Raw genomic sequence first — 27,403 nt, forward strand, 5'->3', positions numbered from 1 at the left:
TAACTACTTATAAGTCAGTGTGGGCAGATACCCTGAGGCATATTGTTTCAGACCAGCCAAAAAAAAAAAAACAGTGTGGTGCCATGTCCTGACCCCAGGCTCCTCATTGCTGTGGCTGCAGTTCTTCAAGGAGTGTAATCTTTTTGCCTGCAGCTCTGATCTAGCAAAGCAAGGCTGGTGCCTAAGTTTCCCTTACAAACTAACCAGTGGGATGGAAAAACAGGTTATGACTTCATTTATACTGTTTCTCTTGGGAGCAAATTAGTAAGAAAAACGAGTGCCAAAGGGTGCTGTCTGGGTAATCTTGATGCAGGATTGGTAACAGAGGATAGGGAGTTTTGTATTCTCCTCCTGAACAACCACTTAGGAGCTATCAACAGCATAATTCTCTGCTACTTTTTTCATATACGCATGGGTCCGATTTGGGTTCATTGTGTGTAAGGAACCAGATTCCAGTCTCAGCTAAAAGAGATGTACAGTCAAAGAAACCCCGTTGTCTAAAGAAATCCTTCCCAAAAAGGAGACTGCTACGACATTTTAAATGGTAATAATAGAGTATGCTCTAGCTGTTGGGGCTCTGTTATCTCCATTTTTCCATTATTTGCGTTTGTTAGGAGTGTTTCCTTTAACCACTGAATACTGACAGCACCTCCCTACTGCTATAGAGAGCTGTTGTGGAAAATTTTGCTAATACTTCATGTAATTTAAAACTTACGCTAGGTCCTGAGATACAGGCTTAGAGGAGTATAAAAAGTGATCTCTCCCTGCTTTATGAAGAATCAGTGGTTTTGAGTAATTGCTGCATATCCTCATGATGTGAAAAGAAAAGAGGCAAAAGGCCAGGAGATTTTGTTCCTTGGTAAGTGCTGTAGGGTTGTGTGTAAGTGAGAGTATTGCTGTTGATTTCAGCAAGAATAAGACAAAGCTCAAGCTGTCCTAAGCACGTTATCCTTATTATAAAATAAAACAATGTAAAAAGTAGTTAAGAAAGGCTGTCAGTCCATGCATTCATTAGTCTTTCTGTAACAAATCATGAAACCAGAGATGCAAACAGACTTGGTGATATGTATTAATGTGGGTTTTAGTCCTGAGCTGGGAGAATTTATTCACACTAGTTTGGGAAATGTTTTTGCACAAACTGGGGCAGCAGGAATGAATCCCTTATACCTTAGAAATTTTAACAGTTTCATACACATGAATGATTTGGTGTCTGGAAATACTATTTCTAAAGGGAGTTTTAAAAAAATGTATCAGATGGGAAATCTCCATGACTGATGTTGCTAGATGGAATTGAGGCTCTTTAAAGGACTTCAGGAAATCTCAGAGAAATGACTGAGAAGGTTTCTTTTATGCTATGCACTTTTTTTTTTTTTTTTTTAATGAAAACAGTATTAGAGTTGATTTGTGCTAGAAACTGGTGCATAATGTTTACTTCTTCACACATGTGAATGTCTGTCTTCCCACGTTTTCATTTTTTAGTTTACATTTTTTATATACATTTTTTTTTTTAGATTAGTACAAATTGGAAAAGATTTTGTTTTGCATGTTGTCATATTTTGGAAAATAAACTTTGGATCAAGGGAAATGCCAGGCATGAGAACCATGGCATAGCAAAAGACAGAGATAAAAGGCACGAACAATATTATATAGTAACATTTTCACAGAACTTTGGACTAAAAGCAATGCTTTCCAAAACAACCACTGCAGTTTTTTATATATAAATATTTGCACATATTAATAATATACCATATGGTGGGCTTAGCATTATGAATGTAACACATCAGCCTACCAGATACAGTATTCTCTCTGGAGCAGAGTATTTCCTTGGAATATCCTGCTCTTTTTGAGACTTCAGTTTTAACTTTTTCTATAACTTGATCTCAAAATGATGACCAGCTTGAAATCTATATAACTTGAAGGCTTTATCAGTAAAGCCCAGCAGAGTTATATTTCTCTGTGGCTATGATGTTGAAACCTAGTGAAAAATCAATTTTTCCTTTTGCTGAATGGTATATTTGAAGCATTTAAAAAAGGTGAATGAGTGTGCTGAGGGCCTGTCATTCCCGAAGTACTTTCTTATGCAGCATGTGTAGGTACATCTGCCAGTTAGCCCTGAGAGGCTGCATGTGTTTGATGCATTGGATGTTGTGTCAGCAGGAAGGAGAAAAAGAAGAGATGAGATATATCAGAAAGAAAGTTGATAGCAAATGGTGATTTGAACAGCCCATATCCTCTAGTGTAATATATTATGGAAATAATGATTCTGACAAGCAATGCTTCTTTGTAACCCAAAGTGATACAGCAGGGATTGTACATGCTCAAATCGTCCAGGACAGGGTACTTACTTGTCTAGAAATGCTGTGAGAAGTGTCTTCGTTGCAAAACATCAACAGAGATGAAACTTGTAAGAACCAGATTACTGAAGAAGAAGAAAAAGTTTGATTTATTATTCTTACTGTTTTATCTTGCAATGGCACAAAACGTGGTATTTCTTGTTCGCATCTGTTTTTGCCTGTGTATCATTTATTCTGATTTGGTACCATATTTTAGCTTGTATTTATGGATGGTTTGTCACTTTAACTCTGATTTTCCAGCTCACTCAAACATAGCTGTGACAAAATCATAAATCGGTTGTTAATTAATTAACATGGGAAGGCAATGGCAAGTGGCCTGTAGTTTTAAGAAGAGTCAAAGCCAAAGCAAATAAACACATCAATACAAAACAGGCTATAAAAAACATACTGCAGTGAGTATACAGAGATAGTGATTATGCTGAAATAAAGAACAAAATGTTCCAGAGATGTGCACTCTCTGTGAGCATAGATCAAGAAATACACCCAAAAAGGCAAGATTACAATAGTTTTTGTACTTAGCCTCTAGCATCAATATGATTGCTCTCATTTACGGTGATTTCTTTAAAGTAACTGTTATGTACCTTGCCAGGGGAGGACACTGGCCTCAGCCCATTTGATGATTCTCTTTTTCCCCTAACATATGTCAGGGCTCAAAGTGTGAGATAAAATAAGGCCAGGTAACTTACTGCATTTGAGGAGTATCATCCAAAATGGGGCTTATGTGCAGCACCATTCTCTTCAGAGCCTTAAAGGCTGATCCAGTCTCAAGATCAGAATTATCTACACATACAGTCTGCATCGTTGTGTTCGCTTCTGTCTCGTATGGGTTATTCTACCTCTGAAATACAGCACAGCCTTTTTAACTAAGTCTTTTTTTTTATATGATTATTCTTGAAAGAAAGCAAGAATGTTAACTTACAATAATTACAATTCACTTATTCAAGACAGCTTTTCATACTACCTTGCAATATTGAAAAGTCACTGAGGTTTTCTTTCTTTGAATTTGCTGAAGGAATGGAATTTGCCTTTTTGCAGTATGCTTAGTGCAGATGTTCAATGGGAATGGTATGGAAAATGTCACTTCCCCTGCTAACATCTTCCCCCCTCTCTGTTCCTCTTTCTCTGCATTCCCATTCCTTCCCCACATAAGCAAAGCTAACTGTTTGCAAGGCAAGTTCATTTTGCTTCACTGCTTAAAAGAAAAATCAATTTTATGACCAACAGAATGAAAAAAATTTGGTATGCTCAAACAAAATGCAATGAATATTGAGAACAATTTCCAGTGACCTAACATATATATATATATATATCAAGTAAGTCTAAACATTAACAATTTTGAACATATAAAAAACTAAAATTAACAGTTTGAAAATATTTATCTGGTGAATACAGAACATGATGCATGAAACATAATGACCTCTCTGAAATTCAACCAGGATGCTAGGCTACACATTTAGACAAAGACAACTAGTTAATCATAGCTAAGAACATTAACATTAGACAGAATAAATTGGTTTGCCGCATTCCAGACTCTTAGCTACAAAAAAGAATATATTCCACTAATTAAAGAGTAGAAATACTCAAAGCATGAGAATGCAAGAGAGAAAGAGAGATCCTGATTTAAGCTACTTTATCTACTCGTGATGTTTGCATGATACAGCGTTATGATTTTAACAGTTATGTGGTCCCCATTAGGGGCTCTCTACTCTTATTACATTGAATATATGACATAATAGTTCATAATTAATATTATTGTGCATGGTTTGTATTTTTAATTTCCATAGCTTCTTGGAGCATCTGATGAAACATAAATTATACATCTAAAAATATACAGACTATATATATATAATTATAAAAAAGAGACAGAGCAGGAAATTCAGAATTAAAATACGATGTTAACAGTCACTTTTTAAAGTGTCTTACAGGATTTTTATTCTAGTTGTGCTGTATATATCTTTCATTTTTCATTATGTTTTTATCCTTGATTCTATATACTGTTCACTCCAGATGCTTTATTTTGTAATTTTTTTAAGTTAAATTGAGAGCAGTGGGCATACGTATACGAATATTAGAATAGTAATTATTCCAATTAGACTTTGAGGTGAATGGTTAAAGAGAAGGCCAAGTTCTGCTACTTGTTGCAGCAAAGTATCCTTGTTCTGCAAAGGAATCTGTATTGGTAGACCTCTAGTTTTAATGAACTGGATTTATTCAGTGGGATAAAAAGTCTTTTTTATCTGAAGATTTTACATCATTTTACATAATGAAAGCTTTATATACAATTCTGAAATAAGGCTTTTTTTTTTTTTTTCCCTAGAGAAAGATTTAATTTTTTTAATGTTTGTTTAAAGATATGGATTATGTACTGAAAAGAGACATAAGTAAATTTATATCTATTGGTTATTTTCTTTCCTGTCTATGGATTATATATAGATCTATGTGATTCATGTCTATGGGCTTGCTCTCTAAATAGATAAATACAGATTTTCCTTTAATTGGAGGGGAATGAGAATTAAACCCTCTGTTTGTATCTTTTGCATCAGCACCCTTGAAATTAACTGCATTATTTCCACTGAATTGAATATGAACAGGACTTAAGTCCTACTTGGTTCCAGTTCCATAGCTCTCTTTAAAAGAGCTGGAGTCTTGTAGAACTTCTGTGCTGCGTATACATACTGTGTATACGTGCAGTGCATACATTTGAAGAAAGATGTGATGTTGGGATTCCTTTGGAAGAACTTATCAGCAAAAAATCTTCTATCTTTCCTTTTCATCAGCTGTAAGATAGCTTGGTCAAGAAAGATACTTTTTCACTAATATTTTATTACATTATTTATTAACTTTTTTGAAATGAAAGTCAGTGGCTCTATAATTTGTGTGTATATATATATATATATATAAATACTTATTTATTTCAAAAATCACCTGTTTGTGGGTGACATATATTAGCAAACTCTGCGTGTGTATATGTTTGCCTGAATGCATGGATGTGTGCATCTGTATAGGCTGAATGGAGTAGGACAGTCACCCTTTTATTTCTTAAAAACTGCCCAGACTTTCTCAGACTTTCAAAAAATAACAAAGCCAAATACAGAATTTTGGCTGTAAAGAAGGAGTGTATTAGAAAGATTTGAATGAGTGAAAGGAAGGTTTTTAGCCTCTAACAATGTTGTTTTCACTACCAAGGCATGCTATAATGTGTCAATGGGTTATTTTTAAGCAGAATTGCAAGCAACTATATGAAATCAAACTAAGATGTGATTTTGTTTCATACACCTTAGTTATTTTTACAAGCATTTCAGAAACAGAGTCAATAAATATTTAGATTTGCAATTTAACACAAAATTAATCTAAAAATCTACTTTCCTTGCTTAATTAGAATTCATTTGCTTAATTGCCATTCCTATCCCATAAATCCCAGTTTTTCACTAACTTGAACAAAGCCACTTTTTGCTATTTGCACTGTAATTTGATTTCTATTATAGTTTATGAACAGAAATAGGGCCCTGCTTGAATATTCATTAGCTGTTGAATTGTGAGCTTTGAAAAGGTGCTTTCGTGTACCTGAATGAAAGTGGCTCAGCGTGGGGTGGATCTGTAATGACATTTGATTTTAGGGATCCAATGAATTTGCTTATTATTTATTGACACATCTTGTCCAAACAGCTCCCTCGCAAGTTAGTGGAGTAATGAAAGAGAGAGTACTTCAGAGGAGCGTGGAGCTTTCCTGGCAGGAACCAGAACATCCCAATGGAGTCATTACTGAATATGAAATCAAGTATTATGAGAAAGTAAGTGCTAAGATTATCTGTAATGTACAACAATGTGCTCTTTGCTCACTAAATTGTGGAACAATATTACAGCCATAACAGTACTGTCATCTATCCTGCCTGCTGTGATCTCTTCAAAGCCACAGTGATTTTGCTTATCATCTACTAGGTATTTCTTGCAATTATTATGGTTATCATATGTCTCATGTATTGTAATTTGGTATGCAGGTGGTGAAATATCCACTAGAAAACCATTTTTATTTTCTCTTTATTTTTTTTATAATTAAATTGGACAGTGGAAATACTAACATGAGACATCATTTTTCTGTCCCTTCCACATTGATTTTAATGCTTTTTCCATTTCCTCCTGTGTCAGTATAACTCCAATCTTGAGATGAGACATCAAATATAGCTCTTGACCATGTTTGGTATTTCCTTACAGTTTAGACAGCTTTGACTTATATCTGAAAACTTCCAAAACACTTCCTACAATTTCAGCTGATAAATATTCCTTGTTTTCCCTCTGAAAAACTCCTATCAGTGTGAGATTTATTTTTCACTTGTTCTCTCAACACAATAATGCATTGAGGGACGCTTCTCAATAGTAGATGAAGTGATCTCTATTTTTGGTAGAGTGAAATTGCAATCTTATTGATGTCACTCGGAGTTTTGCTATTCATTTCAGCATGTCTGGGGCTTCATTCTTGATAACTTTGAAGTATTCCATAATAAAAAAAAAAAAATCCGACAGGCATATAAGTAAGGCCACATGCTACCATAAGCTGAGTGGAAGAGGTTTTGCAGCTATGTGTTTGTCTTGGGACCTGGAATAAGTGTTGCTGCTGCACATTGCCTGAGAAATTTGCTGCTGCATGTAAAATATTCCCATTTTTTATGAAATAGTCTGAGATAAAAAGAAGGAAAAAATGAACAAAAATATAAAGAAATGAATATAGTCACTCCTTTGTGTTCTCTTGTGAAAACATTTTATTTATGAAAACAAAGTAATAATATCTCTATATCAAAAAATAGCCAAAAAAGAGTAAAGAGTATGTCACCTACTAGGTAACTTAGAGTTAGGTAAATTTAGACCAGACTGGATCTAACGCATCTAATTTTCAGTGCTGAATTACTGTATATATATATATGTTTGTCAAAAGATCTTTATATGATTTGGAAAGGGAATAAAATACTTATTTGTTGATGATGTATCCCAATTTTAAATTACTCAATTTAATGATTCCTGTGACAAAACTTAGTAAATATGTAAAGATATCCACAAATCTTTTTAAAGGACTTCTATTTTTGTCAAATAATTTATCTCCCTTCAATATGTGCACACATACATACATAACTGAAATCCAAGCATTAAAAACAAGTTTACGTTTTTACCAAAGGCAAAACTGTTCTCTTGGCTATATATATATATATGTGTGTGTGTGTGTGTATTTTCATTTCTATATGCATAATACTTTCTTGTCTGTTAAAATAAAATAAAACATTTAAATAGCTGGAGGAAAATAGCATACCAAATGCACTTTTCATATAGGCTAACTTTTAGAATGTAGTTTTTATTATTTTTGTCTGTATGTTTGTGTTACTTTAAATAAATGGCACAATATCCTTGCCAATTTCCTGTGTTTACAAAGCAAAAAAGCTGGCATTACTCGTCTTTTGTAAGGGAAGCAAACCTACCAATATTATACTTACTACAGTCAAATTAATAGAATTGGATAAGGTCCTCCTTATAGAAATAAACACTAGCAGATAAACAGAACTTTATACCTTTATTTGAGTATCTTTTAATACAAATACTTAAATGTCTGACTTCCTTCCAAAATAATGTATTTTAGCTTGAATAATACTTAAGTTTCTTGCTCAGGATTGCAGTTCAGGCTGAGAAAAGCAGTTAATATTTTGTTCCCGTAGTTCAAACGAACAAACAAAGAAACAAACAAAAAGACTTGAACTCACTTTTAGAGCCAAAATCAAATCAAATGTTTTTGTGGTTCCAAAATATTCTGATAAGTGTTTCTTTGCTTCTCTTTTCTGGCTAGAACTGGAAGTGAAACTGCCAGAAATCTCCAAAGTAAGCCTGTCTTGTGAGATTTCTAGCTTAGGCTATTTTTCTTTCTTTGTTATTTATTTATTTTGATTTGAAGAAATGTTGGCAATTCGGACAAGTCTCATTTATACATCAAAACCCGAACTCTGAAATTCCACTGTGGCTTGCAGTGCTGAACCTATACTACTATTTACTGCTTGCTTACACTTGTTTCACATGTCTCAAGTGCTCCTGTTCTTTCTCACGTACCAACATACATTCCACCATGGTCTTTGCTTGCTGATGATTTAAATCTTCTTAGAGAAGGTATGAAAAAATATTGCTACCCAGGTGACAGGCTTACTCAAATGGCAGAACAGGCAAGGCTCAGGAGAAGCCATTACTGCATCTTACAAAAGAAATTTGATATGTTGCATGGAGCACTGTATTTCAGCAGAAAGGCTTTGCTGCTACACTGAATACAAAGGGGAAGGTTTTCCATTATTTTAAACTGGCAAAGGCTATTGAAATCAGTTACAGATTTATCCCTTCCCTCTCTGTCCGTCTCATTAGCAGTGCCTCGTATGGCTTCTGATCACATTGGGACTATGTGATACTTTCAGATGGCTGATTAATTCATCTCTTCTGCCCTTCAAATCGGTGTTGCATACGCCACTGAAAATCAACAGGGCTGCACATATCTACATTGAAGGATAATTTGGACTAGTAAATTTAATGAATAAGTAGAGCCGTTTGAATATGACAATGGTCTGTGACACAGCATTTTTAACGTTTGAAAGTGAGTTACTACCCACAGCATTTGTAATCATACAGCTTCAAAATCTGGAGGGTTACATACTCAGCTTCTTTCTCCAGATTTTAATTGATGACATAGAACCATAATTTGTGAAAAGAAACACTGGGAGCCAGAGAAAAGATTATCTATTTTCACTAAGGCTTAAGAATTCAAGCAATCTCCAGTCAGTTTTACACTGGCACCCTGGTAACTTTTAAAGGGTGTTGGAAGGCAACAAGGGAAAGTGTTCTGACCATGACAGAACATATTTTCCTGTCACTAAACTATTCAGGCTCCTTAGTTATCCCAGGAAGGCTGTGGTCAAGCTATTTTTTCATCAGAAGTTGACAGAATGTAATCAGAGACCAAAAACCAATCATTTTATGCCTGGATGTTTTATGACTGACAACAAGAGCATCCTATTTAAATTTTATGTTACTTTAAGGACTCCTCGTTGCAGTGGCAGTGTTTTGTAATAGTCCTCGGAGTGTGCTGTATTTTTTATGTTGGGAAAAAAACATTCAGCAGATTGAAATAAACTACATAGACCAGTTGTCTGTTGCTAATCTACAATCATGATAAAATCTGACCTGCAAATATAATTTAATATTTTGCCTTATTGTTTCCAGGATCAAAGAGAGAGGACTTACTCAACAGTGAAAACCAAATCTACTTCAGCTTCTATAAATAACTTAAAGCCAGGAACAGTGTATGTTTTCCAGATTCGTGCTTTTACTGCTGCTGGTTATGGAAATTATAGTCCCAGACTGGATGTTGCTACACTAGAAGAAGCCACAGGTAAATATTTAAATTTATAGGCAATTACCATTTTCAGTAGAAGCAGTAGGTAAAACAGAAAAAAAAAAAAGAGAAGAGTCATAATATTACCAACATTTGAAAGAATAGCAAATATGCTAAATAAAATTTGGTCTGATTTGATTGAACTGTCCTTCCAAATTCCATATGAAAGTGGATTTTTGAAACTGTACTTTGAAGAATGAGCTTCAATTAGTTGTTGTGTTGTAGAGCTAATAATTATACTCTTGTAATTAGGCAGAAAAGATTTGTGACATAGCAGGTTCTTCCTCCCTAATGTCCTTCTAACATAAAGCAAATGATGTTTTCACTTGAGCACACACTTCGTCCTCCCTACCTCAGAAGTGAATAATGGTGAGATAAGTGACTCTACTATATTCTTCAGTAGCTGAGGAGAGGCTGAAGGGACTTCAACCCACAAAAGCTTCTCCAGGTCAATTATTTTTTTTCCTGCCTGATTTCCTAAAAGAAAAAACCTTTATGACTTTTTGTTTATGATGTATGTTTTATCTTTACATCCAGCCTTAGTTTCTTTTGAGCTCATTGGCTAGTTTCAGCTGAGTTTTCTAAAGAAACAGAGGTCTCAAAGATACTAAGTTTCTTTAAAGTTCATGTTGCAACCTAAGCATAGAAAAACATCCTATTAAAACCCTCATTATGGAAAAAAAAATGATGTAGAAATTTGGTGAGTATGATACATCAGATAAAGCTGACATGTCTGTGATATTGTTATCTCAGCAGTGGGGTCACATTCAGTGAGAACTTGTTCTTCCTTTGATGCTAAAACGTGTCTTTATTTGTTCAAAAATCTTGTTGATACCTTTTTTTTTTTCCCCATTGACCATACAGTTACATAGTTACACAGTTACAGAAAGATTTCCACATTTGGGGTCTTAGAAAACTCTTGGGTCACAGCGACCTGACAGCTGTGAGCTCGCTCACCCAAACTGCCTGTGTCCCTGGCAGCTTCACTGCCCTGACACAGACCTAAAATTTAGTTATGCCGTTTTGGGTCACTTGCTTCAATTTGACATTTCTGAAAAGGGTTCATCCAGCTTTGAGCTGGAGATATGTAGCCTACAGGTTCAAAGGCTGCAGACAGCCAAGTCTGGTCTCTGTGCTTTATCCAGAATATTTAAGGCCCGGATACATGCTGTAATATCCTGTTAATTACAGTCAGGCACTGCAGGAACGATTGGTGGATGTGTCTTAAGAAACAGTAGGTCTTAACCTTCCTTCCATACAGAATATAAAAAGATATTAATAATGAATAATAACACATCAAATAGTTATAATTGAAATAGTAATTACGATAATAGCAGCAATAAAATATTAATACTTATATAATTCACTCACTGATAACATGCTTCCCATCTGTAGAATTCCACTTTACAAAGGAAGTCAGTAGCAGAATCTCCATTTTAGAAGATGGGGAACTGAGATACAGACTGAAGTAATTTCTTATTTTGAGTAGATTTTCTGGCAAACAAATGGAAAGTCTGCCACAATCTGTCATATGCTTCTGGCAATTAGCTGATATATTGTACATAGTGGTTTACCAAAATGTTTCCCAGACAGTTCCTTAATTACCAGAGTATTCTTTATACGCAGAATATAAGCATACAAATAGCCACAAAAATTAGCAAAGATAATTTCTGGGGTCAAACAGTTTCAACTAGAGTTTGCTCAGTTGTAAGATTAGGAAAACTAGAATAAATGCATCTCTGGCCATTTTATGCACTCTTTCTGTGACTCAGGTAACAAAAAACTATATAATATAAAGTAGGCCTATATTAGGCCAGTATATACAGGAGAGCTTTTCTCTTGTCACAAGCTAGGTTTGTGTTTGACATACTCTGTGACATGTTCTCCGCTTTGATGAAAAAAAAGAAGTGTCATGTTTCCAATTTTCCTGAGAGGGCACTATAACATATCTCTTAAAGGATAATCAAACTCTATTTTTGTATATGTTTTTCAGAAACAATTAAAATGCTAGGGAAAAAAAATCAATTAAATTATTTTAGAGTTATTTGCTTTATGCAAGTAAGGGTATTTTATTTGTGTTTTTATCACATCTTGCAAGCTCATTGAATTAGGGTTTTACTAACATTTTAAAGGAAGATCTTCCATGCATAATTTTTAGGCAGTATACTTTATGTGAAGTTTTGTAGAGGTGAGCAGTAAACCAGTGTTATATTACAGTAGTGAGGAGGTATTGGCTCCTCATTATTCTTGTGATTTTTGACCATAGCTTTTAAAGACGTCAAAGTAATTTAAAAGTACATAGAGAGTACTCAACCATCATAGTCAGATAGACCTGTTACCTGCTGGCATTTCTCCAGGCATTTTAACTGTTGAGTGTCTTTTGATTAGTGTTCTTCTACTATGCTTATGCTTCTGTGTTGTAGCTCAAACTATATGGCCACCTTCCAGAGCTACATCCATTATATTAATATTATATATGAAATATATTAAATACATGTTTGCACACACACAAAAGAATTGTTGGACATCACATATGTATTTATGCAAAGACTTTCAAATTATTACTATTGAGTTTTTCACCCAATCAAAAGCTAAAAATCATTGTCATTCACTTGTTGATTAGGAGAGGCAGAAGTCCCTCAGGGAGAACATGTAAATCTACAGAATATCACTTAAGTGAGAATTTTCTCTTTTGATTCACCAAATTATTTTAAAAATATGTTAAATCAGTTGTAGCCAATAGATCTAAAGAGGCTTCTGCACTTTTTTTTTCTCCCCAAAAATTAAGATATATGTTGTGTTCTGGGGATTCGACAAAGTAAACCTCAAAAAGCACCAACTCAAAAATGCTTATGGCTTCTTTTAATCAGATTTTAAATGGAAAAACAATTGTGAAATTGTTTGTGAAATTTTGTTGGTTTTCAGCCAAGAATGGGTGAGTATAAGGCATAGAGCATGAAAGAGCATAGTGGAGGAGCAGCACAGTTTTTACAGCTAATCTCCTTTTTAGAATTATCCAAATATGTTTGAATATACAATCCCCATCACTCCAACAGTGTACATGGAAGGTGATTTTGACTCCTCCAAGTAGAGCATTCCCTTAAGTCAGTGTAAGGACAGACTTCCTTCTTCTGCTGCTAGCCCCCTACCACTACCCTAGTGTTAGAATCATAGAATCATAGAATCTTAGAATCATAGAGTCACAGAATGCTTAGAGTTGAACAGGACCTCAGAGGTCTAGTCCAACCCCCCTGCACATGCAGGGTCACCTAGAGCACATGACACAGGGCTGCATCCAAGTGGGTTTTAAAGATCTCCAAAGAAGGAGACTCCACAACCTCTCCAGGCAGCCTGTTCCAGTGCTCTGTCACCCTCACTGTCAAGAAGTGTTTCCTTAAGTTCCTGTGGAACTTTTGGTGCCTTTTAGTGTTATATCAACACTAGTGATAGGTAACATTGCCATGGAGCCACTCAATTTTTTTTTCTGAAAGATGTGAAAATCTTTCCTCTAGGACTACTCTAGCATCTTTAATTTTGCCAAACCACAGTGATTATGACAAAAGTTAGCTTCTGAATCCAACTTAAACAACTAACAGCCTGAGTTCATCCCACAGAAGGAAGAAGCAGTACAGAGCTGGAACAAAAGCAGATGTGTTTGCTGCCACTGAATTTTTGTAACTCCTGTCAGACCAGACTCATAATCAGGCCTTTCCCTCACAAAGATGTAAAAATACCTGATGCATCACATCCCAATTATCTCACCAGTTGCCTGGTGTTCCATGCTCCCAACATTTTCCAGAGCCCAAATTACATCCTCCTTTGCTTCCAGAATGTGCCAGCTTTTGGGGCACAGCAACCCACTCACATATGTCAACCTCTGCGCATTCAATTCAGCTGCTAAATAAGATGAAAAGATCTGGTTATTATTATTCCTGTTAGGAATAACACAAGACTGATAGGTGGATGTACCCTCACATACTCACCATTGCTGTAGGATGATGCATTTTTGGACAAGGTACTGACCACTAATTCCTTGCAAGTTCCAGAAAGAGGATACATGTAGGCCTGTTACAGTCAGGTTACCTGAGTATCCCAAAAACTTATTGATATTCAAAGGCAAGCACTTTTCTGTGTACTTAAGATTAAAGACAGGTATGAGTAATGAGATCATCCGCAGCTCAGTAATGAGATCCTCCTCAGCTGCATTAGATAGAATATAGAAAAACTATAAAGTCCCTAGGAAATAAAATCTGAGGTCAGAACTAAGAGGATATTTCCCCTCAGGGCAGGATATTCTGTATCTTTGTAGCATGTCAAGGTGTTTTTTTATATTTTTCAGGGAACCAGCTGGTACAGATCAGTGTCAGTGATGAGATAAATCATGTTGATTGGCTCACTTCTCTCCAGACAGGTCAAAGAAAATGTTATTTTGTTTGTTTGTATGGAAACCTATGAAATCTGTTACAGAAACCTGGTTCTGTGGAATTCATAAAATTCTCATGTATACATTCCTGTTTAGTTAACATTACCAGGAGTTAACTGCATTAACACATCTTTTTTTTTTTCTTTTTTCTTTTTCTGTTTTTTTGCTTTGTTTTTATCTCTCCCCTGCGTCCAAATGATTTCTCAGTATCACTGCCTGATATCTCCTCCTTGACTCTCACTCTCTTAGCCAGATTCTCACTGTTACAAATCAGTGTAGCTCCACAGAGTTCATCAGAGCTGTGCCTATTTAATATAACCTAGTATGCAGCTGTCTTCATTAGGTGATGGGCAAACAACATGTTTAACAAATTTCAAGGTTTTCCAGGCTAAGTATTTACAATATACATTAGTCTGACATGTATACCTTTTCATATATTAACAGCATTGACATAATTTAATAATAAAAGGAATAATGTGTGGATTTTTTGTGTGTAAATTCCTTGAAACATGGAAAATTTCTTGCGAATATGGAAGTACATTTTCAATGGAAACAAATGCTAAGTTTATGCTAATATTAGTCATTTACAATGCTTAAAAGCAAGAGAAAAAAATATGTTAACTGAAATGAAATCTGTGCAAATAGGGATCCATCAGTGGTCTCATGTTAGAGGATAATATTAGGAAATAGTATATATTTCATCTTAGCTTTTTCTTATAGGTAAGATACTTTTTTATAGGGGTAAAATCAAAGTCAAATCAACACGTTTTAGGGGTGAAGCCCTTGTGGAGCTCTTCAGGGATTATTCTCCCTCTCCCTTTTAATACAGATGAAACAATAGAATTTACTGGTATGGCTTTCAGCTTCTGGTTCTACCATCTTGACCAAGTTAATTTCAGCATAACATTTTATTCCCTCCAGATGATGATTAACTCATACATCATTTGATTGAATTTCTCATATATATCTTGCTTTAACCTCATTAATGTCTGTTAAATAGTTTCAGGCAATAGAAAAGGTAAACTAACAATCTCCAATTCATGAGCACTAATTTATCTATGGCAGTTCCTTTATATGGAATACTTTGAACTAATCTCTGTTCCTTGCCCTTTTTGTAGCCACGGCTGTTTCCAGTGAACAGAATCCTGTTATTATCATAGCTGTGGTTGCTGTGGCAGGAACCATCATTCTGGTCTTCATGGTCTTTGGATTCATCATTGGACGAAGGTACTGCCCCTCATATAGATATAAGCATATCTGATCCCCTTCAGTCATAGACTAGTCTGGGATAGTAATTTGTAGAACTGGAGTGGAATGCTTAATCATGACAATATACATTTAGATCCTGTTATCAAATATTCAGTTAGTCCCCCTACTGTAGCAAGGCACACTTAAATCAAGATGTTCTTTTTGTCCTATGCAAATGTGCAGGGGAAAGAACCTTCAGCAGATTCTCTACCTGGGCTCCTCAAAGCTTCAGTTTCTATTCAGTTTTTCTCACATGGAGAAGACTGACACTTTATCTTATCAGCCATTAAATGACATTACATTCAAGAAAAAGGGGCACAGCAGTAAGTTTAAGAATACCCTCCAGCTTTCAAGTTTGTTAATCCTCTGTTTTACCCAGAGGAATATCCAGCTTTTCAGAGGAAGTAGAGCTTTCTGTTCAGGACCTGTCCTAACTGGTATTTTGTATAGAAGCCTTTTGATTACAACTGTTCATGATTTATTTAAAACTCTGCTCTTCAGAGAATTATAGCTTAAACTCTTAAAGGGTCCTTGGAAGTTAGGTCCTCAATGCCTGAAAATCCCAGCCTGTAAAACTGATGTTGGCAGAGCTTTAGATGTGAGGAAGTAAATCATTATTTACCAGTAAAACCAGCCTCTTTCTTTTCAGGCATTGTGGCTATAGCAAAGCTGATCAAGAAGGGGATGAAGAACTTTACTTTCATTGTAAGTGTTTTGCCTTCTTTCCCCCTTTCAGGAATTCCCAACTCAGTTATAAGAGAGTGGTATTAGCACTAGCATAGAGGATAGTAAAACAACGTTCCATGAAAGAAAAACACTGTGTAAATAGAAAGCAAGAAGTCTAAAATTGTAAAAATATGACATATACAAAAACAATGCACATTAAAATCAAGATTGTTCACACTTGGAAGTTTATTTCTTTACATCTGGATCATATATTGTTATTCTCATTTTGCATGTCTTTTTTTTTGGTTGCTTTTGAATACATGTTTCACACCTTCCCAATGATCCTACTAATTGAAGGGTCCTTGGCTAAATAAGATGTTTACCTTAGGCAAATTTGTATTTAAAAAGTGAGGGTTACTGTGACACACTAGCAGTGTAGGTATTCTGCACAAAAGCTGTTTTTGACAATTGTGGACACCATAGTTTTGACATTTAAAGAATATGCAATTCTTAAAAAGGATAGAATACTTAGTAAGAAAATAAATCTGAAGTATTTAATTACAATTTTTAGTTCTAAAATCTGTTGCCTAATAGCAAGAAGCAGTATCCATAGCCCTTTTTTTAAAAAAACGTAGTTACTATCTGAGATTATACTAGAATCTCAGGAATATTTAATAAAATAAATCTGTCTTATGTGGATCACATTTGAAAATATAAGAGGAGAGAAGGAGTTTTACACTAAGAAAAAATAGTTTGATGTTTGCAGAAAATAAAACTTTTTTAACCCTTCCTCATTTCAGTTGTAATATCATTTTGAGATGAAAAATGAGAAATATTGTAAATTGTTTTAGAATCAGTGATCTACTGAGGAAATAAGTAAATCGCAAATTCAAAAATTAGAATTAAATTGAATATTAATTCTGACAAACAGCAACACATGTTGTTTGCAATTTTTGTCTATAGTTGCAGCTGTAGTTTAAATATATCGAAATGTTTATGACATTAATATAGTTTATCTTCTTTTACATTTGTTAAAAACATAAGCTATCATCGAGATGTAATATTACATAAAGAATGAAGTAGCCACTAAACAAGAACTTCTAACATTTTCTAATGCACATCTCTCTCAACCAGTAATTCAAGATAAAGCTCCAGGCAAAATCAGATTAAGTTTTCTGTTTCACCTTTCTGCCTTGGCAAAACCAGTTCAGCCTGTATTTGTTCATGCTCCTTGGATTTGGGTGTGTTGCTACTTAAATCATTTCTTTTAAATGCAGATAGTATTAAACTAAGTAGTGACATCATTGCAGCTTTAGTCAATCCATATATGAGCCAAACAAAGAAGGTGGAAAGTAATAATGGAATAAGATTTATTTATCTTACATATAAGATAAATAGTTCAGTTATTTTTAAAGTTCAGTTGTTTTTAAAGAATTCATCAAAAATCTGATTTTACTTAAATATTGCTATTCTGAGAGCGATAGATCTGAAATTTGCCTCTTTTATGTGCATTATAAGCTTTTGCTCATCTTCAGAAGAGCTATTGCTTTCACTTTTTAAAATGCCCATTATGGCCTTGAAGGAAAAGATTGACTTTGTATTCTTGAACTTAAGAATATAAACAAAAGGAAGGGACTTGCTGGATAATTCTTTCACTCATTAATTATCTGGGAACATTTTTGTTTCAGTGAAAGAATTAATATGAAAATACTAATATGAAAGCTGCTACTTAATGTTTAGCAGCTGATCCAGAAATGCTGAGTCTTTATTAGCATTTATTTCTTCCACTTCGCTTTCTTTTGGGAAATGTGGTTATGCAGGAAATCAGTCAAAACAGTTAATACACATAACCTTTTTAAAAACAAAGCTGGTACTAAATACCAAAAAAAGTCAGTTCTTATCCAGGCATTGGATTGGACTGGATATCCAGGCACCAGACTGGATTTTCTTATAAGTAGCCATTTAAGCAGGAATTTAATAGAATATCAAATCTTTTTTCTTTTTTTCAAGTCCTCAACTCTCCATGGCCCCAAGAGCTACTTTAATAAATATAATGGAGGAGTTTAGTCAAGCAGTTCTAATTTACATTTCGTTCCCTCCTACCATTTTTTTCTCACAATGTCTTCAATTCCTTGCCAGTGCTGTTTCACGATAGTATGCCAAGATAGCTTTGGCCTGTCAAAATGTTTTATGACAGTTTGAATAAAGAACCATCAGACACCCATTTGAGATTCACAAGGTTACATCCAATCCAGAGTTCTTATCACAGACGCAAGAGGATGGCTCATTCTCTGTTTCCTTGCGCAAAACCCAAAAGCACCATAATAGGAGATTAACCTTTTTTTTTTTTCCCTCTTCTCCAGCCCTTTCTGATTTAAATAAATAAACACTGATCTCTTACAATATCTGAAGCATTATCAGTGCAATTAGAACATATTTGTAGATATGTAACACAACAGACAACAATATCTGGGCAAAATTGTAAATAATAGTAAATATATTAAATATAGTAAATATAGTAAATATAGTAAATAGTAAATAATAGTAAACGGTTACTAAACCACTTTTCAATATATTTTACAATATGAAATATTTTATGTTCAATAGATTAAAAAATAATTTATTATTTTTATTTTTACTCTTACCTTGATCCAAATTTTGTATTTGAGTACATCAATTAGCATAGAAACATTCTTGCTTTTCTCTTTTTTATATTGAGATTTATTTCACTGCCTTAATAATAGGACTAGGACTTAATAATATTACATAAAAATTACATTACTCAATAATAACCTAGGACTATAATGTGAGCCAAATTTATTTAAAAAAAAAAAAAGTTTGGTTTTAATAGATTTCTAGGATTGCTCTACTTTCAAATAGAAGTTCTGATCGAGATAGTTTAATAATTTTATTGAAGCAGTAGCAGATTAAGGGGAAAACTGTATGTTGGCCAGAGGTCTATGGTACAACAAGAATTACATGGGAAAAATAGAGCAGAATTCAAGGTTCTGTGTATTGCTCACTTAGGTGCTTGAGCAAGGCAATAATTGCCCCTAAAGTCCATTCTCCATTCCTCTGCCGTTACCAATTGAATACAAGTATCTGTCATGTTTATAATCTAGTATAAGCGATGCACTTAGGAGCATAAATTCTAAGAGCTTTGAATAGTTTAGCTTTGCTATTGCTACAGTCTGTAAATAATACTGCATTCAATAGTTTAAGCAAAATGAAATAGGTAGAGGAGCTCTTCAAATCCCTCTCAACGACAAGGATAATGTAAAGAAATGTTGTTTGCTCGAGCAGGGAAAAGATGATGTGGTCTTAACACAGGAAAGAAAGTTGCAGCTCCCTTACTGCTCTCAGAGCTCGCCCCTGCTTTCTTTTTACTCCCGCTCAACATTTCATTTCATCCATCAAGCATTGTTTAATATTTATTGCATTTTCCACTTCGAGGTGGAGATGTCGATGCTAACATTAGCCATGTGCAGAGGTGGGATCGTGCGTTTCTGTGGGCATACTTGCAGAGGATGCCTACGAGGAGAGTTAAAGCTGTTGCGATTCGGGCGGTGTGGAAGCAGGCGCACTCTTCCAGGGAGCACTCTGCCTGATGAAAATCCCGGGCTGGCTGCACAAGAAGTGCCTTTGCTTCATCACAGTCATGCTTTCTTACATCATTACAGTTAAATTTCCAGGCACCAAAACCTACATTGACCCTGAAACCTACGAGGACCCAAATAGAGCTGTCCATCAATTCGCCAAGGAGCTAGATGCCTCTTGTATTAAAATTGAGCGGGTGATTGGTGCAGGTAAGGCTGCCGCGGCTTGCTTATTCATCTGTTCCATTTAACCAGGATCGAAACTCATACATCATAATGACAGGCAAATAATTATACCTCAAGTATAGAAGAACTTTTTGCATTTACCAGAGCGGTTAAGAGCAATGAAGCTATGCTCGCTTCTGAAATGCAAAAAGCAAACAGACTAACAGGAAGAAAAAAAATGAAAAAGAGGAGACTTACTTGGCATTGAAATCCTGTGAGTTTCTAATTTTTATCTGATTTTTAGAATGTAAAAAGCTAATTAGAAAAGAAGTTTTACTGCCTGTTATTTAATGTCCGAACAAAGGTGCCAGTGCAAATTCTGCTCTCACCTTCCTTGTTTTAAGACAATTCTTTGACCTCTGGATTTTCCCTCATGTGAGGAAAGAAAACTGGCTGCAGCACAAAATCTTATATAGAGACTAAGAAGCTCTTGTTTCCTGTATAACAAAATCTTCCCTAGGGCTGGTTTTTTTTTCCCTTACAATTTTTCTTTTTGATATTTTATGAATACAAAAAGTTATTGTTTTACTTCTCATGACTGATTGTAATTGCACCAGCATACATTGCTTTTCTTCTTCTTGAACCGTCTACCACCTACTTAAGCCATAGTGTTCATGCTTTAAAAAGGCAGTTTCATTTGTTTGCATTAATAAGATATGTGACATTTTTATTGCAATACCCAATGTAGTGAAATTAAGTTTCTGTGGGGAGGAAAAATATCAGATACTTTGGATTCCTGGAGGAAATGTTCTTTTGCTTTCCTGTTGTTTTTATGAAAGTATTAGTAGAATACTTTTAAAATCACCCTGTAGTTTGGTATGCACTGTAAATTACATACTGCAGTAGTGCTTAAAAAGAGAAGGAATATCTCTAAAATATTCAAATGTAAGCTGTGGAAAAAGCCTTTACGCTTAGAATTCATCATGCCTCTTAAATCTCACTCATGTTAAATCATGTCTTAATCGAGGAGCAGCACTGCTGAAATTAACATTGTTTATTAGTTGAGATGAGTAAGGGTGTAAGAATCCAGCTCTTTATACCTAGTGATGTTTCTGGTACTAAAATGGCAGCATCACTTCTAATAAATAAAGTTTACAAGATTTAAATTCCACATTACCCTAGAAAAATTACTGAACTTTATATTTGCTTTCAGCTGAAAAGCTATCAACATAGAAACAGTTCAGAGCACAAAGATATATTCAGTTGGAATTTGCCTATGCATTGAGCAAAATGCTGAAAATGCTTCAGTTGCAAGGAGGATATAGCTTAAGACAGAAATATTCTCTCTGTTATGACAGAGTAAATCCAGCATATTAGTTTTATTGACTGCAGATGAATTTTTTTTCTGGATTTTCATGAGTATAAAAGTAGCAGAAAAATAAAGCAGAGGTACATCACTTGGTGAAAGCATACTGTGTATTTGATTTAGCTATTGCTTTACCTTGTTAATGTAGATAGCCAGGAAGAGTGAAGTGAAAGGTAATCCAGGTACAACAGAATTTTAAAGACTGAAAAAAGCATCTGAATCACATACATCAAAGAAGAATATAGATTTTTTACTAGTGACAGCATGAGAAAAGCCACTTGGCAGAGTCTCAATAAGCCTGAACAGTGCTGGCCAGATCAACACTGGAGTAGTGCTTTATAAGCACTCAGATAAGCAGGGTGCAAGTATGCTTGTGCACAATTTGCATGATGGATATTTGCTTTCTTTGACAACATTTTCATTACCATCCTGCTGATGCCACCTGTCAGACAGAGAATTTGGTGTCCACTATGCTAAGTCCTTGCTCACCACAGACCTTTGACTGTAGCTTCTTCCTTGTACACATGCTAAGTTAGTGGTGTCCCTGAGGTTGTGCATTGCTTCTGCTCTTGTTGCCATATTTTATATATCCTTTTTGGGCATCATTTCATCTAAATATACTATTTTGTTGTGAGTAAAAATGTATTCTATAGCTCAGTGGCTAACATTCTGGCGTGAAATACATAACATACACATTCAAGTTTCTTCTTTGCCTGAATGTGATTGATCTCCTTTTGGAAATAAATCAAAATCCAACTGTAGAAAGCTGGAAAGTAGTTAAGCCGTAGTGTCTTCTGTGCCAAGAACTCTAATTACCTGGCTACAAAGTATCATATACACATATGCACATACTCACGTCTTGTTTTCACTGTGGAATAAAAACAATTTTGGAAGTTTTGCAGTAGAAAATTGTTATCCTTTAGTTATCACAGCTAGTGGCTGTGAGTGATTTAAGTGGTGAACTCATTAATAGTTGTCCATATTGCTAATGAAGTGCAGGAGGGAGGTTAAGCTACCAAGCTATTATCCTGTGCATCCCGGACTGATTCTACCAAAAGGCATAAGCAGACCAGCAGCAAATTATGTATGTCTCTGCCTTGTACAATTCATAGCCACCAGTTATATAAGACCATATTTCCAATGTTTGAAGATAATGTTGCCTTGTGCAACTCCTGTGAAGACAGAAACAATTTCTTCTTGAATCGTATTAGTCCAGGTAAAACACTGTGTATATGGAGACAGTTGGAGCTGTCTTTTACTTGACTAGCTTAGAATGAGGAGAGGAATTTGACTGTGTGTGAACTCATCTTCTATGAGATTCATAAAACCTACCCGAGTGAGTGAGGATTTGTACAGACAATTCAATAGGAAATATTAGGATCTGGCCAAAATCCTACTCTTGAAAAGGTTTTTCTTCTTTTGTTCTGGACTGGAGGGAATGTGATCTAAGAAGCTGAGAGCAGGCAATGCTTTCTTCTATCTCTGAACTCAGCTGTCACGTGTAACAGTAAAACAGTCTTGCAGTGGTGACAGTATCTTAAACAAGATTTCTCAGAACTCATCTGCTAGAACATTTTAACATCTATACTTTAACCTGCTAGGGCCATTAAGCTATTTCTAGGCATCATTCTCTCTCTATTGCCAGCTAGACTCTCTTCCTAGTGCATATATATTTTCATATAAGCCCTGATTCCACCAGGTTTCTCAAGATCCCAGGCTATATCCCAAGAGGATATTCTAATCAAATACTCTGTATCAATCTTTTCTACCTTAATATCTTTTTTTTTCAGTGCTCATACTAAAACAAAGCTTGGATGCAGATGTGTCTGCATATCTGCCAATTAGCTTAGTGTTAAGGCACTCTGTAAGTGTACAAGGAATTAGATAAATTCTCAGACTCCCACTTGATTATATTAGGAGGAGTTATCACCCCATATTTTATGTACTTACTATGAATTTGTCAACTACCCCAATATTAAATATTCTGATGATTCTTTCTCTTTTTGAATATATAGTTCTCTTTTATCAGTCTAAAATATGTTACTACCTCATTCTTGTGTGCATCCCAAAAGATTTTTCTTCCTAGCTGCAGAACATGGGTCTTTCCTTCTCTATTCTGACACTACTGCAAGACAAGGAACAATCCTTAAATCTTTTACCATCTTAAACTTGATAACAGTGAAATATAACCATTCAGATCCACATCTTATATCTTCTAGGTTTTTTTTCATGTCTGATAGGGTCCATTTACCTCTCTACCAGATTAGTATTGTTGAGGCTTTTGAGGGATTCTTGCTGCTTATTTGGCCATTTTTATTCTTGTTCTTCTCCAAGTTTCAATTGTCTATTCATTTGGAGGACTTTGACAAAACCCCAGCATTTTGTTATGTTTGTTTAATTTAACATGTGGTAGTGCTTCATGTAGTGCTTCATTTAGCACCATAACAGTGTTAAATTAAAAGCAGCTGAAAAAGAAAAAAGAAAGAAAAAGAAAAAGAAAAAGAAAAAGAAAAAGAAAAAGAAAAAGAAAAAGAAAAAGAAAAAGAAAAAGAAAAAGAAAAAGAAAAAGAAAAAGAAANAGAAAAAGAAAAAGAAAAAGAAAAAGAAAAAGAAAAAGAAAAAGAAAAAGAAAAAGAAAAAGAAAAAGAAAAAGAAAAAGAAAAAGAAAAAGAAAGAAAAAGAGAATGTCTTTGTGTTCTTAAGTAATCCAGTTCAAATAGAAACTTTCATCAGGTAAATGTAAACACATACATGGGCAGCTGGTTGAATGAAGCCTGAAAGGCTTGTGATATTATAGTCAGTGCAATTCAGTGTTGTTCTACCTCATTTTAGGAGAGTTCGGCGAAGTGTGCAGTGGGCGTTTGAAGCTTCCCGGCAAGAGAGACGTGGCAGTAGCCATAAAAACCCTGAAAGTGGGCTACACTGAAAAGCAAAGGCGAGATTTCTTATGTGAAGCAAGCATCATGGGGCAGTTTGACCACCCCAACGTGGTTCATTTAGAAGGGGTTGTTACCAGAGGTAAGGAGGGACTTCATCTGTCAGTCAAATAATAACCTAATGGCAGAAATTACTTTATTTTAACCATGGTCAAGAATTCAAATTATAAACAGGCTGCACACTCTTAATGGATTTTCTCCTGATGCGGAACTAACTAAAACAATACTTACTTTATAGTAAAACCTGAGGAAAAAATTAAGATGCATGCATGATTAAAAGAAGTAGTACTTTGAAATATATTATTTCTTCTAGTTTCATTTAGCCTCAAAGACCATTCAGGGAGATAAGGTTTCTTATGTCCTTTCATATTATCTAAAGTGTCATTATTCCAGAGTCCTGTTCACACAGCAGTAGTCAGGAGAACACACTGACATTTTGATTTGTATGGTTTAATTTTCAGAATCATGACCATATTCCGTGCAGACATTTAAGACCTTATTAGAGCTCAGTAACAGTGCTGGAGGCTTCAAAAATGCTTATGTCTCAGTGATGCAGACCTTCAAAGAAATAACATATGTTTTATCAAAAAAGGGCAGTCCATTTATATTAGAGTTTCTCAAGCAAAATGCACCTTATTTTCTTTTAGGGAAACCAGTCATGATTGTAATAGAATACATGGAGAATGGGGCACTCGATGCCTTTCTTAGGGTGAGTATTAAAAAAAAATGTACATATTCTTTTTTAAAGTGATTATATGTGTTTGTGTGTGCGCGTGTGTTTCTATACATATATAAAATATATATGTATATAAAATATATAAAGGAATATGTGTGTGTGTGTGTGCACATATGCTATTAATTTAATGTAATAAAAGTACTTTTCAGAATGAGATGAAACCTAATAAATACTAGCAAATCTCTAAATTATTTCAGCAAAATTAGATCAGAAATAGTAAGACATGACAGGATCACATTAAAACAATCAAGGGAATGAAGAGATTTAATGTCATATAGAAATAGTGGGTTCTCACTAGTGATACATGAAACTATACCTTCTGCCTTTTTGGAGTAGTCTTTCTCTCTCTGTTATTTCCTTTTTACTTCCTTCCTCCCTTCGATCGCTACCCAAGAATCCCTATGTTTTTTCAGATAAAAATCAGAGGAATGTTGTTGAGGAGAGGAAAAAGAAGCACAAGTTTAACAACTACTTAATATTTGTTGAGTGCATGTTCTGAACTGCCCCACAATCTCTTTACTTTGTGTGCAAGAGTGAAAATGTGAAATGACTTATTCAGAGACAACAGAAAGATTAAGACGAGATAAATATGACACGAATAAAATTTTCAGTAGTTAAGATTCACAAAGGAGATAGACCTCGTTTCCTAGATGCATGATTAGTTTAAGAGATAAAGAGGTGTACACAAGTAAACGCTCTCAAAAAAAAGGATTTAACCATAAGTTAACCAGAATTAAATGGTAGTTAGTAGATTCTTTTAGAATACATAAGCTGTTGATGCATTTCTTAACTGGATGCATTACTTTATGTGTGGAACAAGTAAAACCACGATTGTAGTGAGTTTCACTGCTTCAGGATGATTTGCCATATAGATAGCAAGTAACTAGAAAGCTAAAGTTGTGAAACTAATTTTTATTTCTCTTCTCAGCTATACTAACAAGAATTGCTTCTCCTTTCTTCCCTCCAGAAACATGATGGGCAATTTACAGTCATTCAGCTTGTGGGCATGTTGAGAGGAATTGCTGCTGGAATGAGATATTTGGCCGATATGGGCTACGTACACAGGGATCTTGCTGCACGCAATATTCTTGTCAACAGCAACCTTGTTTGTAAAGTGTCAGACTTTGGCCTTTCAAGAGTTATAGAAGATGATCCGGAGGCCGTCTACACTACTACTGTAAGAGAAATTGATATTTTAGAACACTTTTGAGATGTCGCTATTAAGAAGAAGCATATCTTCTGGAGAATACAGATAAGAGAAACACATTAATTGCATGAAATGCTAACCAGTTAAAAGGAAAAGTCTCTCTGCAGAAAACTTCCTCAGTACAGTTCGATATTTTTGCAAGAGCATAAATTTTTATTTGGTAAAGTCCTAAAAAGTTTGCATAGCATCTTGCCTAATAGGAGTCAAGTAAAATATTTTTAGGGGATTACCATTTATCAAATTAGATTTTATCTCACCAAAAAGTTGACTAGCTGGAGACTGGCTGTGACAAAGCTAAACTGCTGTATTTTCCTTTGGTTTGGGTGGGAATCTTTTTTAAAATAATCTTTCATTGGGCACACTCTGTTTTTCTGTTGAGCCAACTCTGCTTTCCCACCCTGGGGCTCTGCTGTACCTATTTTCTCATGTTGAGGAAAGGAGGGGCCCTGGAATCTGTCCTGACAGGCACAAGGATGAAGGAAACTGCATCTGCATTCATGGCTGTCACTCCTATCAGTGGGCTCTAAGCGGGATCCTAGGTTTAAGATGTCAAAATGAGATTATGAAGGAGATATATGATGCGTCACTGGGATCTGTATGTAGAGGATGAGATGCCCCTCACCCAATTTCAGCCAGGCAAGTGTCAAGTGTTTACTCCAAATTAGACATCTGCGCAGTCCTCAAAGTCTGTGGAGAGAGAAACACTTCCAGAAAGAAATGCGTCCACCTTATCTTAGGCAAGTGTCTAAGTTTCTACAGTTTCAGTGTTTTAAGAGCCTAATTTTCCTTAGAGTCATTTTGAATTCTATAATTAGTCAATGATAGTAAATGATAGAGGTACTAGTTTCAGTGCTGATGGAAATAATTATAAACATAGTCTAAGGAAAATACCATAGAGATTTTGTGGGAAAAAAATACTCTTTTTTTATTTATTTATTTTTATTTTTTTAACAGGGTGGCAAAATTCCAGTTAGATGGACAGCTCCAGAAGCCATCCAGTATCGGAAATTTACATCAGCCAGCGATGTATGGAGTTACGGAATAGTTATGTGGGAAGTAATGTCTTATGGAGAACGACCTTACTGGGACATGTCAAATCAAGATGTAGGTTATACTTTGTCCATTTGTAGATTAAAAAAATGAAACTATACATCTAACACATCTATAATGAATACACTTACGCTTGACTATACATGTACACAGTAGTTTTTCAATAATAAGATCTATCAAAATAATGTTGAGTTCTCACAAAGTGAAAAATTATAGATGTTTCAGCTTTCTTCTAAATCTCTAAA

General features: G+C 34.9%; 1 protein-coding gene across 6 annotated transcripts in view; it reads left to right on the forward strand.

The window, feature by feature from the left end:
• EPHA7 (EPH receptor A7) overlaps positions 1–27,403 on the forward strand; it is a 155,106-nt gene that overhangs the window by 107,659 nt on the left and 20,044 nt on the right. For 4 of the 6 annotated variants that reach the window (XM_026038479.1, XM_026038484.1, XM_026038481.1 and 1 more), the window contains exons 6-14: positions 6,021–6,145; positions 9,594–9,762; positions 15,307–15,415; positions 16,086–16,141; positions 19,783–19,908; positions 24,062–24,247; positions 24,813–24,874; positions 25,869–26,078; positions 27,063–27,212. In XM_026038479.1, coding sequence (XP_025894264.1) covers positions 6,021–6,145; positions 9,594–9,762; positions 15,307–15,415; positions 16,086–16,141; positions 19,783–19,908; positions 24,062–24,247; positions 24,813–24,874; positions 25,869–26,078; positions 27,063–27,212 — 1,193 coding nt within the window. The remainder of the gene's footprint in view (positions 1–6,020; positions 6,146–9,593; positions 9,763–15,306; positions 15,416–16,085; positions 16,142–19,782; positions 19,909–24,061; positions 24,248–24,812; positions 24,875–25,868; positions 26,079–27,062; positions 27,213–27,403) is intronic. The other 2 variants (XM_026038480.1, XM_026038483.1) reach the window with 1 other exon arrangement.

The sequence above is a fragment of the Nothoprocta perdicaria genome, unplaced genomic scaffold (assembly GCF_003342845.1).
Source record: "Nothoprocta perdicaria isolate Ctin4 unplaced genomic scaffold, notPer1 scaffold_21, whole genome shotgun sequence".
Lineage (NCBI taxonomy): Eukaryota > Metazoa > Chordata > Aves > Tinamiformes > Tinamidae > Nothoprocta > Nothoprocta perdicaria.